Source organism: Oncorhynchus kisutch, linkage group LG30, assembly GCF_002021735.2.
Source record: "Oncorhynchus kisutch isolate 150728-3 linkage group LG30, Okis_V2, whole genome shotgun sequence".
In the NCBI taxonomy this organism is placed as follows: Eukaryota; Metazoa; Chordata; class Actinopteri; order Salmoniformes; family Salmonidae; genus Oncorhynchus; species Oncorhynchus kisutch.
Window position 1 is genome coordinate 8448536 of NC_034203.2, and position 19905 is coordinate 8468440.

General features: G+C 40.5%; 1 protein-coding gene across 2 annotated transcripts in view; it reads right to left on the reverse strand.

Annotated features, from left to right (window-relative positions):
- Window positions 1-1300: 1300 nt before the first annotated feature.
- Window positions 1301-19905, reverse strand: part of LOC109875134 (potassium channel subfamily T member 2-like) — a 64098-nt gene continuing 45493 nt past the window's right edge. For both annotated transcript variants that reach the window (XM_020467351.2, XM_020467350.2), the window contains 7 exons: window positions 15513-15624; window positions 11202-11303; window positions 10688-10771; window positions 10114-10242; window positions 6522-6834; window positions 3621-3711; window positions 1301-2738 (listed from right to left, as the gene is read on the reverse strand). In XM_020467351.2, coding sequence (XP_020322940.1) covers window positions 2624-2738; window positions 3621-3711; window positions 6522-6834; window positions 10114-10242; window positions 10688-10771; window positions 11202-11303; window positions 15513-15624 — 946 coding nt within the window. In that variant the 3' untranslated portion in view covers window positions 1301-2623. The remainder of the gene's footprint in view (window positions 2739-3620; window positions 3712-6521; window positions 6835-10113; window positions 10243-10687; window positions 10772-11201; window positions 11304-15512; window positions 15625-19905) is intronic.

The following is a 19905-nucleotide window of genomic DNA, read 5'->3' on the forward strand; positions in this document are numbered from 1 at the left end:
TAACTAATTAAAGGAAAATATAAAAATATAAAAGAGTGTGAAGGAAGCAGAGTGAAGCGGAATAGATCCAAATCTTGACAAAAAAACATTGGATTACTTTCCCCAATATTATTTTATGCTGATTTTCACTGATCTTCTTCCTTTGAGTGAATTCATACTTAGATGTTCTAGCATTGGCAGAGGCAGCTGTGGAGCGCCAATGAGGTGGAGTATGTGGGCTATTGCTGCAAATCAAAGAACAGCTATGTATCTTGTTCTCGGCACAGTTCTAAATCTCCCTTGGGAGGCTCACTGATGTTGTTGTGTGAATCTCAAATGGTGGGTGTGTAATAGGACAAAAAAAAATGAAAACAGCATAACACAAGATAATTATTTGGTGTTCTGATAATGAATTACAGATGATGCTATTGGTCCTAGGAAGGATGCAACATTTTCCCGATTGTATTTGTCGATGAGTGATGACATATCACAAGCCATTGCCAAGGACTGCTTCTGTCACCTAGAATTCCAATTTGCAACTTCAAATACAGTCTGTGTTTGGACAGTTGTGATTTTATCACACCAACTAAGCTGTACATTACTGTCTAATAAATGTGAGTCCTACTTTAGATACCTCTCCCGAGGGCATTGTAAATCTGTCAGTCTGCCATCTCCCTCCCTCAGGGATTTTCTACTGTCTTCCTCTGAGCTCTTAAGCCTAATGCCACACACACACACAAACTTTAACCACACACACACAAGCGTGCCTGCACATGCACAGATAGACACGTGTGCTCTCTCGCTCACATCCACCACCCACCTACTCCAATACAGAGAGCTTGATCTCCAGTACTCCATGCCTTTGGCACCACCCACATCACAGACCCAGGAGATACCGGAGTCCAAAAAAAACACTCCTCACCTGCAGACTAGAATAACTAAAAGACACATATATATATTCACAGAAAATGAGTTGTTTCTATGGCCACTCTGTAGGCCTACTTTTGAATACTATTATGCTATTATGGCTTCCGTCATCGTGTTGAGTAATGTGCACTGTAAATATATATATTTAATGCAAAGCGTGGTGCACTATACAGCCGATAATGCGCCTTTTAAAGGCATTATCCCCGCATTTCCCCCATCGTACTATTGCATTCATGGTAAACACTGTGCATTTTGGCTCAACCATAATTTCCTTTAAAAGTATGTTAGTGCGCCGTGCACCAACATGCCTGGCATTAAATCCCAGTCTAAATAAACTTGAAGGAGTTCCCCACAAGTTCAGAAATCTATTTGCATTCAAAGTGTGCAAAGATAATGAGAGTAAACATTCCATTATTTATGACAGTCAATATGAATGACAACAAACATTCAACAGATGAGTATAGTACAATGCATGATTCACGTGACTATACAAATGAGTAAATAAACAGTAAATATGATATCATGGGGTATAGAGAGCAATAGTAATAGAGCAATGTGGCGTCTTGTTGTAGGCACTAACTCCGCCATGGCTCGTTGGGCAAAGCCTATGGGGAAATTAATGTTTTTTTTTTATTGATAAACTGCTAAAATAACGTCGGTGGTAAACAGAGAACTTATAAGTTTTGTTCTGGAACACAATGTATATAAGATCTCCTAAGCCTGTGTTAACCTCAGACTTGTTTATCCCGAAACCCCATTCATTTCCGCCATAGCAATGGTTGAACGAACCAGAGGTTACTCATTTCTGTTTTGTTTTTTTAGGACTACAAGCTGGCGAGCTCTATACTGTAAACTATGAGGACATATTTTTGCATAGCAACCCAAACAGTTCAGTCACCACCCCTCAAACATGCAAACAAATACCACAATTTACATTTGAGTAATTTAGCAGATGCTCTTATCCAGAGCGACATACAGCTAGTGCATTCATCTTAAGCTAGATATATGTGATTTTTCCCACCTCTCAGTCATACTAAGTACATTATTTCGCAATAAAGTAGCTATCAGCAAAGTCAGTGCTATTTGGATGGGGGGGGAGGGGATCAAGTGTGAGGGTTATTTCATGAAAGGCAACCAATATTTGGGGTGAGGGGTGAGGTGGGGGTGTGAATGCTGTGGGATTATACCATACTAAAATACTATTTGAGGAGGTAGGGTTTCAGACATATTTGGAAGATGAGCAGAGACTCTGCTCTCCTAGAAGAGTTTTGACCATGGAGTGTCTTTAAAATCATTGAGTTCCTAAACTGAGTTTATCCTCTGGAAATGCCACACATTGTGAAAGAGAGAGATACAGTTTAAGACACACGTACATCTATGTTAATTGAAAAGTAGATAAAGTATGGGGATGATTCAATATAATATTGGAATGTTTTGCACCACCCCATGCTCTGCGCAATGCAATATGAATTGTAGCACATAACATAATTATGGCATTAAAGGGATGGTTCACTTTGTTGAGGTTTTAGCTCATTTTCAATGTTGTCGTTTCATCCTAACCGTTTTACATTAGTTGGTTATTTAGCTAGTTGTATTATTATTATTTTCTAATTTAACGTCCAGAATTTCCCGGCAGGGATGTAGCAGTGCAAAAAAAATGAATTATCCCTTTAACCACCCAATACTACTGTAAAGGCAGGTTGTGTGTAGGTATGGATCAAAAAGAAGACTCTGTCTTGCTGTGCTCCCCAAGACAGGTGTTGCTTCCCAGACTCTCCCTGCTGTCACCAGCCTTAGGGACATACCCCACAGGATCTGAACGGATGATATACCTGTAAAATAGGATGGAGAATTCCTCTCACTCGGAGTGGTTTGATATTTCCAAACATTTGTTTATCCACAAAATAAGACAGAAATGGGAGTAATATCGATTAAGAGACATTCTAGATTTTTTTCGACTTTTATGATCTGGTTTAAGCTCTGACACACCATTTGAACATTCAGCAGTCAAACTCCTTGGAAGACCTTGGAATCCGTCAGCCACTCAGCCTTGTTAAAATAAACCAGAAGGTGGCAGTAGCGTTGTTTAGCAATGCATATCCGTGCGTATTGCTTAATGTCTAGCTTCCAAGCTATCTGCGCTAATGTTTCTATTTTGTAGAAAGCCCTTATTCATACTAGCCAGATGGCCACAGCTAGATAGCAAGATGACAAAGAAACAATTTCATTCACTCTCTATGATCCCATACTGCCAGTACCAGCCCATAGCCAAATGTTTAGCTAGCACATCCATTGCTAGCTAGCTAAGGACACTGCACTAACTCGGCAGCTAACACTGGCAGCTATTTCATGGAAGTAGCTTATCCATTGTGATTGAATTATTATGTCAATACTAGCTACAGTGGTTAGCTAGCTTGGAGGAAGTATTTAGTGTTGTGCTACCATCCCATAGCCTACATTGCATATAAAGTGTGACTGGCTCATCCGTGGATGTACGGAGAAAATGCCCTCTTTTTCTTAATTGGTAGGTTCGTTGTTAGGGGGTCGTCACGCAGCAGGTACAACTTTTGTTCTAGCAAGAGAAGGAATTGCCTTCCACTGTGATAAGTACCTATTGGCAGTGAGATTCTCTGTGTTTCATGCTTTCGTCCGCACATCGTCAACTGTTTGGGTGTGTCTTTAGCCCATACTTAACTACTTACTGCCATACTTACACTATGTCATTCAGTTCCAGTTTGGTGTCAGGAGGTGGGTTGATCAACACATATGTGTGGGAATGAGTGCTCTGGTTCTCGCTCATGTCATCTAGAATAGGAAAAAACAGCAATCATAGGTCCAAGTGATCATCGGTCCTGTTCATACTTGTGAACTCTTGATAAGGTTTAAACGTAAACTTTTTATCCATCTCAAAATTTGCATCAGCCAATTAGAATTGTCGACGTAGTTGAACATGACAGAATGCTACATGTTCGCTTTTCCCATGAGCTAGCCTGGCACACATAGCTATGCTATGCTACGTCCTATGCTAGCACGTCCAGCTGGTAGCCTAGTCAACAAAGGTAAACCTTGAATTTTGAGGTTTAAAATATCCATCTGTTGGCCAAGTTGACCTATTGTAAGCAGTGGTGTAAAGTATTTAAAGTACTACTTACTAAGTAGTCTGTACTTTACTATTTATATTTTTGACAACTTTTACTTCATGACATTCCTAAATAAAATAATGTATGTTTTACTCCATACGTTTTCCCTGACACTCAAAAGTACTTGTTACATTTCGAATACCTAGCAGGACAGGAAAAGGGTCCAATTCACACACTTCAAGAGAATATCCCTGGTCATCCCTACTGCCTCAGATCTTAAGGACTCACCAAACACAAATGCTTTGTTTGTCAATTATGTCTGAGTGATGGAGTGTGCCTCTGGCTATCTTCAAAACATTTTTTTTTTAATGGTGCCCTCTGGTTTGCTTCTTATAAGGAATTTGAAATGATTAATACTTTTACTTTTAATAATTAAGTATATTTTAGCAATGACATTTAATTTTGATACTTCAGTATATTTAAAATCAAATACTTAGTAGTATAGTATTTTAGTGGATGACTTTCACCTGAGTCATTTTCTTTTACAGTATCTTTACTTTACTCAAATATGACAATTGGGTACTTTTTCCACCACATGCCATTGTTTGATGGATATAAAGTTTAAGATCTTTGATTGACTGATACGGAATTTGATACAGGAAATAATCGTGGCCAGCTGATATTGTGTTAGCATAGGGCTATGTGTGCCAGGTAATGTTGTTATACACTGAACAAAAATATAAAAGCAACATGCAACAATTTCAAAGATTTTACTGAGCAACAGTTCATATAATGAAATCTGTCAATTGAAATACATGTATCTATGGATTTCACATGACTGGGAATACAGATATGTATCTGTTGGTCACAGACACCTTTTTAAAAAAAGGGCTGTGGATCAGGGGCATGGATCAGAATACCAGTCAGTATCTGGTGTGACCACCATTTGCCTCATGCAGCTCGACAATGGGCCTCGGGATCTCATCACGGTATCTCTGTACATTCAAATTGCCATCAATAAAATGCAATTGTGTTCATTGTCTGTAGCTTATCCCTGCCCATACCTTAACCCCACAGACACAATGGGGTACTCTGTTCACAATGTTCACTTAAGTAAACTGCTTGCCAACATGACGCCACACACGCTACGCTGTCTGCCATCTACAGTTAAAACAGAGATTATCTGTGAAGAGCACACTTCTCCAGCCTGCCAATAAGGTCAAGACCCTGGTGAGAATGACGAGCACGCAGTGGACTTTCCTGCAGTCAGGATGCTAATTGCACATCTGTTGCATTGTGTTTTAGAGTGACCTTTTATGACCAGTGACCAGCACAAGGTGCACCTGTGTAATGATCATGCTGTTTAATCAGTTTATCGATACAGTATGCCACACCTGTCAGGTGGATGAATTATTGTCACTAACAGGGATGCAAAACAAATTTGTGCACAAAATTTGGGAGAAATATGTTTTTGTGCGTATGGAAAATTTCTGCTATCTTTTATTTCAGCTCATGAAACACAGGACAAACACTTTACATGTTGCATTTATATTTTTGTTCAGTGTATTTTGTGTTTTTATGTGCAATTACTGGGAGACTATTCAGCCTGAAGAACACCACGGGAGATTACTCGGGCTGGTTCAGAGCAGGGACTGGCGACTGAGGAGCTGCAGGGAGGTGACTTGACTCAGCGAGGATGGCGAAGCAGTGGAAATATTTGCAAGGCAAGGTGGAACCAGTCTACTTGCAAGTCGTCGCAGCCAACGTGGTTTGGACAGTGATGGTCGCTGGATGATTAGTTCTGTGAGCTATTCCAAGGAGTGCAACCACTGCCATCTGGTGGACTATTTAAATCTGTTATTGTTTTGGTCTTTGCACAGTTGTTGAATTCTTTTGACCACGTGATGTTTACTACAGATCAGCATTTAACTATGAATGTGTAAAATGTTCAACGTGCTGAAGAGGACCACAATGTAAATATATTTTTAAAAACGTTTGTAGTGTTATGCTCAACACATTTTATTATGCATTTCTGGCTGCATTGTGTTTTGAAATTGTCAATTAAATCAACCAATCTCATGGGAAAAGCTCAAATGTAGCGTTCTATCACGTCATCGATTCTAATTGGCTGATTTTGAGAAGTTTAAATATGGACAGCCAGTGATGGATGATGGACAATGGAGATGGACAGATGATGGACAATGGAGATGATTGTTCTTTAAAACCTCAAAATGTCTGCCTTTCCCGCAAATGCAAATAGTTAACTAGAATGTAAGTTTTGACAGACAAAAACGGACAATGATGAATGCGGCAAAACTGAGACGTGTGAATATGTGTTCAATTATATGCATTCATCATTGTCCGTTTTTGTCAGTGTGTTGACTGACAATCATCTCTGTCGTCCATCCATCCATTAATCAACTAAGCCTGAGTCTCATGTTTCAAACACATAACGTATTTTGCCTTCTATTCCAGGTCTTGGAAATCCAACTAGCAATCCCACAAAAACATCCCTCCCCAGGTGTGGTCTCTCACCGTAAGCCGTGGCAGAGAGTCCCAGGCTCTTCATTCGGTTGTTGACCAGCTCAGCCAGCTCCTGTCTCTCCGAGCGTCTGGCCCTCAGACCCTGCTGGGCCCCCCTCTGAGCCCCCCTCTGGTTTCCCCGTGGGCCTCTCCAGCTCAGCTTTCGTGCCCACTGCATGCTCTTCCTCCTCAGCAGGGGGGCCTTCCCGTCCGATGGGTCGCTGGAGGTGGAGCTGCGGTGGAGCCCTCCGGCCACAGGGGGGAGCTCTATGTCGGTCTGCTCCTTGGCATCGTCAAAGTCCTCGACACATATCGAGAGCTGTGACTGAGTACAATCGAAACACAATGCCATATCAATTAATGAAGTCCATAGTATGTCCATGGTGAAACAGGGTAAAATGAAATGACCAGAATTTTACACCCCTTATACCAGGTTAGTCAATTGACCTGTCTAACATCAACTGCTCGCTTGCACTGAGGTGGGAGGGGTGGTTAATATTTGAGGTGTGTCCTTAAAATCAAGCGCAAAAGTTACAACTTCATGCAACACTAAAGGAAAATGTCAAGAGCAATGTCAAGAGCAAGACCCCCCAAAAGCAGGTCTTAACTGACTATTTAGAGTGGCAGCACAGCCTATCCAGCCGGGATGCCCATGGAACGAGATGATTATTTGCTTCCTCCCATTTCATTTCATTAGATTAAAAAACAAGAACAACCTACCCTCCCCTTAATCAAGGCTGGTTTAGCAGCTTCACAGAAGTGCATATTTGTATCCTGGACAAATATTAGCCAAGTAGCCTATGAATAAAGGGGTTTTAAATTATCTGCTCAGAGTGTCTTGAAATATTTTTTTTTTTTTTTTTAGTTTTTGAAGAGTGGGACAAAATTCCTTCAAGAGCGTGGTGAGAATGATCAACAACTACAGGAAGTGTTTGGTTTGAGCAAGTGTAGCTAAAGGTGGCTCAACCAGTTATTGAGTGTACTTTTTCACACGGGGGCATTTGTTTATGAGTATGTAAATAAATGTCATTGTTGTGCTATTTGTTCACTCAGGTTCCCGTTATCTAATATTAGGTTTTGGTTAAACATCTGATAACATTCAGTATAAAACATATGCAAAAGTAGAGAAAATTAAAAAGGGGGCAATTTCTTTTTTTTGCATGGGCTGCGTCTCAGTCCACCGCATCCACTGCTGTGCCGGCCTTCCGCATCTGCAGTGTGAGGTGCCCGTGCTGCAGCACTGTTTATCAGACCATGAGACATCCCGAAAATTGGTCTTCTCATGAAAACGGTTTGGCCTAAAAACAAATTTGACTACTCTATGGAAAGATGAGTCCCGTTTGTGAGAGTCGTCTGAAGATAACCGGTACCAGTTTTAAAAAATGTATGGAAGTATAGAGGTTAGTTTTGTACCTACCAAAAACATTGGGTTAAAAATGTGTAAAAGAAAAAAAAACTATACAATTTCCTGAGCTTTCTTATACAGTTGAAGTCGGAAGTTTACATACACCTTAGCCAAATACATTTAAAATCGTTTTTTTCACAATTCCTGAAATTTAATCCTTGTAAAAATTCCCTGTTTTAGGTCAGTTAGGATCACCACTTTATTTTAAGAATGTGAAATGTCAGAATAATAGTAGAGAGAATGATTTATTTCAGCTTTTATTTCTTTCATCACATTCCCAGTGGGTCAGAAGTTTACATACACTCAATTAGTATTTGGTAGCATTGCCTTTAAATTGTTTAACTTGGGTCAAACGTTTCGGGTAGTTGTCCACAAGTTGGGTGAACGAACTGTGACCCATTCCTCCTGACAGAGCTGGTGTAACTGAGAGGTTTGTAGGCCTCCCTGCTCGCACACGCTTTTTCAGTTCTGCCCACAAATTTTCTAGAGGGTTGAGGTCAGGGCTTTGTGATGGCCACTCGAATACCCTGACTTTGTTGCATTAAGCCATTTTGCCACAACTTTGGAAGTATGCTTGGGGTCATTGTCCATTTGGAAGAGCCATTTGCGACCAAGCTTTAATTTCCTTGAGATACTGCTTCAATATATCCACATAATTTTCCTGCCTCATGATGCCATCTATTTTGTGAAGTGCACCAGTCCCTCCTGCAGCAAAGCACCCCCCACAACATGACGTTGCCACCTCCGTGCTTCACGGTTGGGGTGGTTTTCTTCGGCTTGCAAGCCTCCCCCTTTTTTCTCCAAACAAAACGATGGTCATTATGGCCAAACAGTTCAATTTTTGTGTCATCAGACCAGAGTAAATTTCTTTCATTTCGATCTTTGTCCCCATGTGCAGTTGCAAGCCGTAGTCTGGCTTTTTTATGGCGGCTTTGGAGAAGTGGCTTCTTCCTTGCTGAGCGGCCTTTCAAGTTATGCCGACATAGGACTCGTTTTTACTGTGGATGTAGATACTTTTGTACCCGTTTCCTCCAGCATCTTCACAAGGTCCTTTGCTGTTGTTCTAGGATTGATTTTCACTTTTCACACCAAAGTACGTTCATCTCTAGGAGACAGAAAGTGTCTCCTTCCTGAGCGGTATGACGGCTGCATGGTCCCATGGTGTTTATACTTGCGTATTATTGTTTGTACAGATGAACGTGGTACCTTCAGGCATTTGGAAATTGCTCCCAAGGATGTTCCAGACTTGTGAAGGTCTACAATTTATTTTCTGGGGTCTTGGCTGATTTCTTCAGATTTTTCCATGTCAAGCCAAGAGGCACTGAGTTTGAAGGTCGGCCTTGAAATTCATCCACAGGTACATCTCAAATTGACTCAAATGATGTCAATTAGCCTATCAGAAGCTTCTAAAGACATGACATCATTTTCTGGAATTTCCCAAGCTGTTTAAAGGCACAGTCAACGTAGTGTATGTAAACTTCTGACCCACTGGAATTGTAATAGAGTGAATTATAAGTTAAATAATGTGTCTGCAAACAATTGTTGGAAAAATTACTTGTGTCATGCACAAGGTAGATGTTCTAACCGACTTGCCAAAAATATAGTTTGTTAACAAGACATTTGTGGAGCGGTTGAAAAATGAGTTTTAATGACTCCAACCTAAGTATATGTAAACTTCCGACTTCAACTGTATCTCGTAGAGATATTTTTGCCATTTATGAATGTGTTATTCAATACGTTGCCATGGGATTTGGAACTAAAGGCCAAATTTAATATTTTTATCAAATACATTTATTTTTTATTATTTTTTAATCCCTGAAGGGGAACTCAAATAAAACATCAAATACTTAAATGATCCATGGTATGACCATCTTAAAACAATTCCATATGTCAGCTTGAATATTAATTGGTTTTCACAGAACTTACTTGGGAGTATGGCTCGCATTGCTTATGTGGAAATAAAAAAAGGAAAGAGGAATAATATCAATGACTCTTACTGTGTTGTAATGTGCTTAAATAATCATGAAACCATGCAAACACTAAACATGTCACGTAACAAATGAAGAAAAACACACACTTCAATGAACCATAATGACACTATAACCAATGTCGCTGTAATATGTCATTAACATTCAACCTAAACTGGCATTTTACGGGCCAAACAAATTATATAACATTATTAGAACATCTAGAGGGCACCTCGGAGGAATCAGCCATCTGGGATTCTGTCCTGTAGATGCCGATGGGAATGTCACCGACGGTGGAACACAGTTTCTGATAGAGCCTTCCATACGTCTGGATCCAAAGGTCATCCTCGGAGATCTGCATCTAAAAGGTGAGGAGGAGGTCATTTCGAATGCCATTTCTCTATACAGGAAAAACACATTCCTTGCAGCAGCAACATATTTGATCTAGATTCCAGAAACACTGTGCATGACACTATAACCATGAGAAGTACACCGACTGGAGTCACTTACCTGTCAATATAAGGATGCGGACAGACAAAGGAAGCATGCACTTAGGCAGTTTGCTGAGTATATTCTCAGATCTTAGCTGCTGTACTGTCACACATAGGACTACTGTACAACGGGTGCATCTTAAAATAGTTTTCAGAAGCCTCCTTACTTCTTTCCTTTCATCTGACATAAGGAGAGGAAGTCGCATTATACTATTGGGATGAACCAAGAAAATCCTTGCCTTTTTGCCTATCATCTGGAATGAGAAGGAAGATACTTTAGACTATTGAGGTGCACCCCGACAGAGAGTAACTCACAGAGCAGAGGAAGCCAGAGCCCGGGGTGGTGTCCAGGCCAAGCAGCAGCCTGGTGATGGAGATAATATAGTCTTTGACAAATGACTGGAAAGCAGACCAGGACAAACAGAAGAAAAGTTAAGCAAATTATGTCAAATAGTGTTTTTGTGCACAGTCATTTAATAAACAGGGGAATTTATGATCAATTCAACTAGCATTATAGCCTATGAACACTGGGATACATATGAACACATTGTATGTTCCATTAAGGGTTTTAAAAGTAAATATCTGGTTGGTACATTTTTGGACAATAAATAACTATAATCGCTCCAGTACATGCCCTTCAGCAAAACCAGTCTCTGCCACAGAGATAACCTTGTTTTAATTAGCCTCTGTAGGCTAATTAAAGAGATTAGCCTCTGTATACAGTACCATAAACCTCTAATTAGGTAGCTACCTCAACAGTGAGTATACATCCAATAGCATTCCTATGCTCTCTGCTGCAGTACAGTACAGGTTATTACCGCCTGGTTACCTGGTAGAGGAGAGTGTCCAGCATGCCGATACTGAAGACCCTCCCGGCAGCAAATGGCAGGCGGAACATGAAAGCCAGGTTGGAGCCTTTCTCCCGCTCTTTCTGATAAGTAATAAGTCATATTAATACATATTTGTAGAGTGCTTTTCAATACATGATGGAATCACAAAGCTCTTTCTGCTCCCATAGACATACTGTATACCAGTCAGGGACACAGAAGACCAACAAACTAATGTTAGGACAGCATCACAGAGTGAAAAATCTGTAGCATCCATTCAGAACTTCTTCTCACCACCAAATATGGTGATGAGAGGAAGTCTAGTGGTGGGAAGTGGGAGAAGATGGAGCTAGATTAAACACACGGCCAACATTTTCTCATCAATGAAAATGTCGATCTCAATACAGTTTTTTTGTTACCAAAACAAGAGTATATTATGAACAGAGTGCACTAAGCTTTGTAGACTTGACCCATTCAAAAAGTTTCCAAAAATGCCATTGTTTAGAAGCAGTGCAAGGGCAGATTGTTATCGCACATGCACACTTCACAGATTAGGCATTCCCTAACGGAAATATGGAAATACATGCCAATAGGATCTCATTAACTTGAATCTCGTTAGCCTATGCTTGGCTCTGCCCACATCTTTGTTTGTTCGGCCCACTATGCTTAATTTGCTCCCATTGGAAACGACACCGATCATAGTCACCTTCAAAATGATTGCCACCATTGATAAAGTCAAAGACAGTATAAAAGAAACAATACAAATACTGAGCTATATTATATGTTCAAAAAAACTTTGAACATTAGATTATTTTATACTAATACAATTGCTGAGAGAAAAATATTTAGTTTAACAAGTCATTTAAAGCCAACAGAGAATTTTTGTCAGCTGGTAACTGTCTTGCAAATAACTGCCGGTGCCGCGGTAATTGACCATTAATTAATATAAACACGTGTAGGTAATTTACGTAAATTAACATAAACACATTTAGCATCTCTGGGCTTCCATGCATAGCCTGCAACCTACTGATGCAGACATTTGGAACATGTAGCCTATAAAAGTCACCTTGTCATCGAGAGATTTACACGGTTATCAAAACGTCACGCCGGGGTAAGCCTACATGAAACAGCCTTTAAGTGTTTCTAAAAACCCTCATGGGAAAAATGAATGGTGAAAAAACCTGATTAGAACCATTTCTCTGTTTGATCGCTAGGTTTTATGGGTATTATAACTCATACCCTGGTACTCTTTGACCATCAGCGGCATCAGAGCTCCGTTTTGGATAAGCATAGTTACTGTGACACGTGACTGCAGTCAGGACTCGTGACTGCTGGTGTGTTGGTAATATGGTCACTGTAACAGCTCTAGGTAAGACATATGTCGAATCCATTTGTCATCCATCACTATAGGAAAAAGGTGCAGAACTCACAAAGAAAATAAAAATGTTGTTGATCTTCATAATCGGGGTGGCAGGGTGGCCTAGTGGTTAGAGCGTTGGACTAGTAACCGGAAGATTGCAAGTTCAAATCCCCAAGCTGACAAGGTACAAATCTGTCATTCTGCACAGTAAGGAAGATGGTTTGGGAGGCAACGAAAAATCAATTAGACACCACCTCCATGCCAATAGGCTCATTGGAAGGGTTGCCAGAAAAAGCCTTTATTGAGAGCAACCAACGAGCCTGGAGTAGGCTAAATTGCATTTGCACTTGGATTGTACCCGGTGCTATGGTCAGATGACACAATGTTTAACTCTTTGTCCATGCACACCAGTGAAGGATGGATATGCAGACAATAACCTCATACTGTAAAATATGGTCGCTTATGTTATGGGGCTGTTTTGCTTCCACTGGTCACGTGTAACTTGGCCGCAAGTGGATCTTCCAGAAAGACAATAACCCTAAGCACACATCAAAATAAAATAATTAAATGGTTATTGACCACAAAATCAATCTTTTGCAATGGCAATCTCAAACCCCATTGAAAACATGTGGTTTGAATTGAAGTGGAATCCATAAACTCAGATGAAAGGATATCTAGGATATGGAAAGATTCTGTATCGTGGAATGGCCTAAGATCCCTCCCAATGTGTTTTCCAATCACATCAATTATTTTAGAAAAAGGCAGTTGTATTAGTATAAAATAATATAATTAACCAATTTTTTAGAATACAATATAGCTGAGTATTTGTATTATTTATTTTATACAGTATTTTTTACTCATCTTTATCAATAATTGGGAGGTGGCTGTATCTTGGGTTTATTACCAGTATCTTTGGAAATGGAAACGCAATATGTTTGTACTGTATGTAGGCTATTGTCCAATCTTTGCATAATTATGTATAACCATCTGTTCCTTTGCTTTGAAGAAGACTCAATGTGAGTAGCCTTTGCTGCTGGAGACAACAAGACATTGGTGTAAATGACATTGGTGTAAACGAATTTATAGAGCTACAGACATCTGCACACAATAGTTTGAAGAAATAATGAGTAAAAATATCTATACAATCCAATGCGTGATATAGAGCAACACACCGAACAGACGACAACGAGCTTCTACTTTACGGTTGGGCTGACATCTGCAGCATGAATGCGATCTCCAACTATGTCCAGAACATATGTTGTGTTCTAAACAACTGGGAAATGGGAACTTGAAAATCTCTGAATTCAAACTTCAGTGCGCTCGAGATAACGAGCTCAGACTGGAAAAAAATTGTTTTGAACGGTCATCCAACTCGGAATTCCAAGTCGGGAACTCTGGCCTCTTTCTAGTGTTCCGGCTTTCCGACCTGAAGATCACTGACGTCATTATTTCATCGTCTGAAGGTAACCAAGTACAGGGCCGTAAAAATTGCAGAAAGTGCATAGGTGGTCAAATGTACAAAAAATAACGTGACCAAAAATGTGTCTACATTTTTTTTTCAGACACTCCAAAACCTTGTTCCTTATAATACATTTTTGCCTGTCTGTTTTGCCATTAAAGAATGTGTTATTTAATGCGTTTATATGGATTAGCCTATAGCAGTAAAGGCCAAAATTCAATGTTTCATCAAATATTTATTTAAAAAAAATGTTTTATGCCTACAGGGGTTCTAAAATTCTAAATCAAATGGCTAAATTATACACTTTATTACCATCTTTAAACAATTTCATACAGTACCAGGCAAAAGTTCAGTCACACCTACTCATTCAAGGGTTTTTCTTTATTTTTACTCTTTTCTATATTGTAGAATAATAGTGAAGATGTCAAAATATGAAATAACACATATGGAATCATGTAGGACCCCAAAAAGTGTTAAACAAATCAAAAAATATTTTATATTTATATATATATATATATAAAGTAGCCACCCTTTGCCTTGATGATAGCTTTGCACACTCTTGACATTCTCTCAATTTAATGCATTTGAGCCAATCAGTTGTGTTGTGACAAGATATTGGTGGTAGACAGTAGATAGCCCTATTTGGTAAAAGACCAAGAAAATAAACGCTAGTTTCTCTGTCCTTTGATCTGATGAGTCCAAATTTGAGATTTTTGATTCCAACCGCCGTGTCTTTGTGAGACTCAGAGTAGGTGAACGGATGATTTCCACATGTGTGGTTCCCACCATGAGGCATGGAGGAGGTGTGATGGTGCTTCGCTGGTGACACTGTCTGTGATTTATTTAGAATTCAAGGCACACACAGAATTCTGCAGCGATACACCATCCCATCTGGTTTGTGCTTTGTGGGACTATCATTTGTTTTTCAACAGGACAATGACCCAACACACCTCCAGGCTGAGTAAGGGCTATTTGACCAAATAGGAGAGTGATGGAGTGCTGCACCCAATTGAGATGGTTTGTGACGAGTTGGACCACAGAATGAATGAAAAGCAGCCAACAAGTGCTCAACATACTGTATGTGGGATCTGTTCAAGACTGTTGGAAAAGCATTCCAGGTGAAGCTGGTTGAGAGACAGCCAAGAGTTTGCAAAGCTGTCATCAAGGCAAAGGATCGATACTTTGAAGAATCTCAAATATAAAATATAATTAAATTTGTTTAACACTTTTGGTTACTATATGATTCCATATATGTTATTACATAGTTGTGATGTCTTCACTATTATTCTACAATGTAGAAAATAGTGAAAATAAAGAAAAACCCTTAAATGAGTAGGTGTGTCCAAACTTTTGACTGGTACTGTATGTTAGCATAGTATATATGGCAATCTAAGGGCTAAGACCTATAGGGGTTTTAAAATGTTCTTTGTCCAGTGTGTTGCTCTATATCCCGGCCTTGAAGTACAGTTTGTGTACATTCAGTGACGATTTTACCTTCTCCAGTTTAGAGAGAGCCAGAGAGTACCAGTCCTTAGCTCTGAATTGCATAAACCTCATGTTGGCTGGGTGGGTTAGCTCCGTGATGATACTGAGACTGGAAAACAACCTGTGTGAGAAGAAACACAATATACAGTGCATTCGGAATGTATTCTGACCCCTTCCATTTTCCACATTTTACGTTACAGCCTTATTCTAAAATGTATTAAATTCATGTTTTTCTTCATAAATCTACACACAACACCCAATAATGACAGAGAAAACAGGTTGTTAGACTTGAAATTGAGCTCAGCTGCATCCTGTTTCCATTAATCATCCTTGAGATATTTCTACAACTTCAATGGAGTCCATCTGTGGTAAATTCAACTGATTGGACATGATATGGAACACAGTTGACAGTGCATGTCAGAGCAAAACACATTGGCCTCCATTCTAAAATGGAAAAAGTTTGGAACCACCAGGACTTTTCCTAGAGCTGGTCACCTGGCCAAACTGAGCAATTGGGGGAGATGTTTTGTATTTATGTTTTGTATTTGTAATAAATCTTCGCTTTGTCATTATGGGGTATTGTGTGAAGATTGATGAGGGGGAAAAACTATTGAATCAATTTTAGAATAAGAATGTAACATAACAAAATGTCAAAAAAGGGAAGGGGTCTGAATACTTTCTGAATACACTGTATATTAATGACCTGATATAGTTTATATCATATCGCTAGAAAATAACAGTGGGTGCAATTCATGAAACATTAACCTCAATGTTTTTCAAAACATGTTTGTGCAAGTTTCTATTGTTGTCTGGTGAAAATACTAAGGTGAGTTGAAATGTTTTGATTAACCTTTTGACAACATGAAACATGAGAACTACAATAGATCAGAAAACAAATTAATTCACTGATGCATTGTGGTAAGGTTGCCAAGGAAACTAGCTCTGCAGTGGGTACCTTTTCCTGTCTTTCATCTACAATCCCTCTCATCAAAATGAATCTTGAAACACACCACTAAAATGTTAAACTGTGTTTAAAGGTTTATCAAAATATTAGCCTGTATATGACACTTTTGATATCATATAAACGCCTGCATAAAATGCCTGAACATGTGGTCCGGTGTATTGGACTATAAAACAGTTTGACCAAAGATTAAAAACATAAGTGATTTTGGTAACCCTGTCTGCATATTGATAATGGTTTTCTTTCAAAAACTTGTTTCGATGTCTCACAATAGGGATTCGCTGATAGGCGGATCACTACAAGAAGAACCAATCACACAGTGTCTGTCAGAGACAGACAGGTCGAGTGGCAAATGAGGTGAGCACATCCGTCCTTATAAGGCGCCACTTGCACCACCCTCTGGTTATTCTCAATCTCATCACTCTCATCACTCTGAAGCTCTCCTCAGCATGACTTGATCCACGGCTTCCTGCTTAACTGTTCTCAGGTCAACAGGTTAACGCTGCCAAACGTCGGACCTCAGCTCCTGTCGATAGTGTTATGTAGTGATAAAAAGGAAAGTTTTTGCTTCAAGTAGAATTTGTTTTGTACTTCTTAGTAGCTAGCGTCACACGGCTAGCTATCTAGACCTCGTTAGCTCATGCTGCAAAGCATAAGCTAACTTGTCTAGCTCGCTGGAAAGCAAGCTAACCACACTAGCATAGTGGGGCAAAAAAGTATTTAGCCAGTCACCAATTGTGCAAGTTCTCCCACTTAAAAAGATGAGAGAGGCCTGTAATTTTCATCATAGGTACACTTCAACTATGACAGACAAAATTAGAAAAAAAATCCAGAAAATCACATTGTAGGATTTTTAATGAATTTATTTGCAAATTATGGTGGAAAATAAGTATAAGGTCACCTACAAACAAGCAAGATTTCTGGCTCTCACAGACCTGTAACTTCTTCTTTAAGAGGTTTCTCTGTCCTCCACTCGTTACCTGTATTAATGGCACCTGTTTGAACTTGTTATCAGTATAAAAGACACCTGTCCACAACCTCAAACAGTCACACTCCAAACTCCACTATGGCCAAGACCAAAGAGCTGTCAAAGGACACCAGAAACAAAATTGTAGACCTGCAACAGGCTGGGAAGACTGAATCTGCAATAGGTAAGCAGCTTGGAAGAAATCAACTGTGGGAGCAATTATTAGGAAATGGAAGACATACAAGACCACTGATAATCTCCCTCGATCTGGGGCTCCACGCAAGATCTCACCCCGTGGGTTCAAAATGATCACAAGAACGGTAAGCAAAAATCCCAGAACCACACGGGGGGACCTAGTGAATGACCTGCAGAGAGCTGGGACCAAAGTAACAAAGCCTACCATCAGTAACACACTACGCCGCCAGGGACTCAAATCCTGCAGTGCCAGACGTGTCCCCCTGCTTAAGCCAGTACATGTCCAGGCCCATCTGAAGTTTGCTAGAGAGCACTTGGATGATCCAGAAGAAGATTGGGAGAATGTCATATGGTCAGATGAAACCAAAATATAACTTTTTGGTAAAAACTCAACTCGTCGTGTTTGGAGGACAAAGAATGCTGAGTTGCATCCAAAGAACACCATACCTACTGTGAAGCATGGGGGTGGAAACATCATGCTTTGGGGCTGTTTTTCTGCAAAGGGACCAGGACGACTGATCCGTGTAAAGGAAAGAATGAATGGGGCCATGTATCGTGAGATTTTGAGTGAAAACCTCCTTCCATCAGCAAGGGCATTGAAGATGAAACGTGGCTGGGTCTTTCAGCATGACAATGATCCCAAACACACCGCCCGGGCAACGAAGGAGTGGCTTCGTAAGAAGCATTTCAAGGTCCTGGAGTGGCCTAGCCAGTCTCCCCCATAGAAAATCTTTGGAGGGATTTGAAAGTCCGTGTTGCCCAGCAACAGCCCCAAAACATCACTGCTCTAGAGGAGATCTGCATGGAGGAATGGGCCAAAATACCAGCAACAGTGTGTGAAAACCTTGTGAAGACTTACAGAAAACGTTTGACCTCTGTCATTGTCTACAAAGGGTATATAACAAAGTATTGAGATAAACTTTTGTTATTGACCAAATACTTATTTTCCACCATAATTTGCAAATAAATTCATTAAAAATCGTACAATGTGATTTTCTGGATTTCTTTTCTTCTCATTTTGTCTGTCATAGTTGAAGTGTACCTATGATGAAAATTACAGGCCTCTCTCATCTTTTTAAGTGGGAGAACTTGCACAATTGGTGGTTGACTAAATACTTTTTTTCTCCACTGTATCTCCCTTCTCTCGTTTTGTTTAATATACGTTCACTCGTTTGTGTCAACTAGACCGACCGTTTTTAGCCTCACGGTTCTAAGGTTATAGGAGAATATCGGACCGAAGTTAAACACTGTGGTTCCCTTCGGCTAGCACTGTGCTAGCTACAGCACATCTTAACCACGCATGGTAGATGCTAGCTAACTAAACCCTTACTAGTCTCATGGCTATAGCGTTAATACTGTGCTTACCCTAGCTAGCCATTAGCCGGAAGGCTTTTAACAAGCTAGCTTACTCCTATTCAAAGCCTCCTTGCTGACACATTGTTTTTACAACAGGAGCCTTGGTATTAGCAAGCCTTGTTCTATACAATGTCCACTGCTACCCCATCCCAGAATAAGTCAAGCACTCAAACCACCACGTTCTTGCGCTTGGGGATCCATGATTGCAGGGAAAGATTTTCACCTTCTATTCATCAATTGCCTGGGAAGGGAACTTGCTCAAGCAGCACTTGACGACCCCGAGTCCTTCGGTCACTACAAAGCACTGACTAGGGCGGGTTTGAGAAGGCGGCTAAAACAAACTTCTCTCTCTGCCACCCCTCTAACATCGAAGCCACCGGCCGAGGCTGAGATTCAGCTCTCCGTGACCGGGCCCAGCTGGGGCGAAGTCACAGATAGCCTAGATTCCCTCCCCTCACTGTCTGACGACTTGGTGTTAGGGGAACGCCAGCTAGGGGATGACGAGGATGATGACGGGATTAATCTCATGGTTCTCCTCGACTTTGCAACCCGAAAGACCCTGTTCTTCCCCCTTCTTAAGTCCCAATGTCACCCTGCTACCAAAATGGGGGGGCTGCCCTCCCCAGCTTGGAGTTCGACATTTGCGAGCGAGCCGCAGCCAGACTGTGGCCCACTCCCTTGGTGTCAGGATTCTGAAAGGGACCTGTACAATGGGAAAATACTCTGCTTCCCACGGTCCCAGCTTGCCTCAGGGAGGCAAGGGCTCATGGGCAAAAACCCTTACCAGAAAGATCGTTGCTAGGGGCTCTCCTAGCCTGGACATGCAAAATGTTCCCCCGCTGGCTGACCACCCCACTTGCCAGACAGAGCGCTTTTCTGCCTCCATTTTTCAGAAGACGTACAAAGCCCAGTCAATCAGAGCA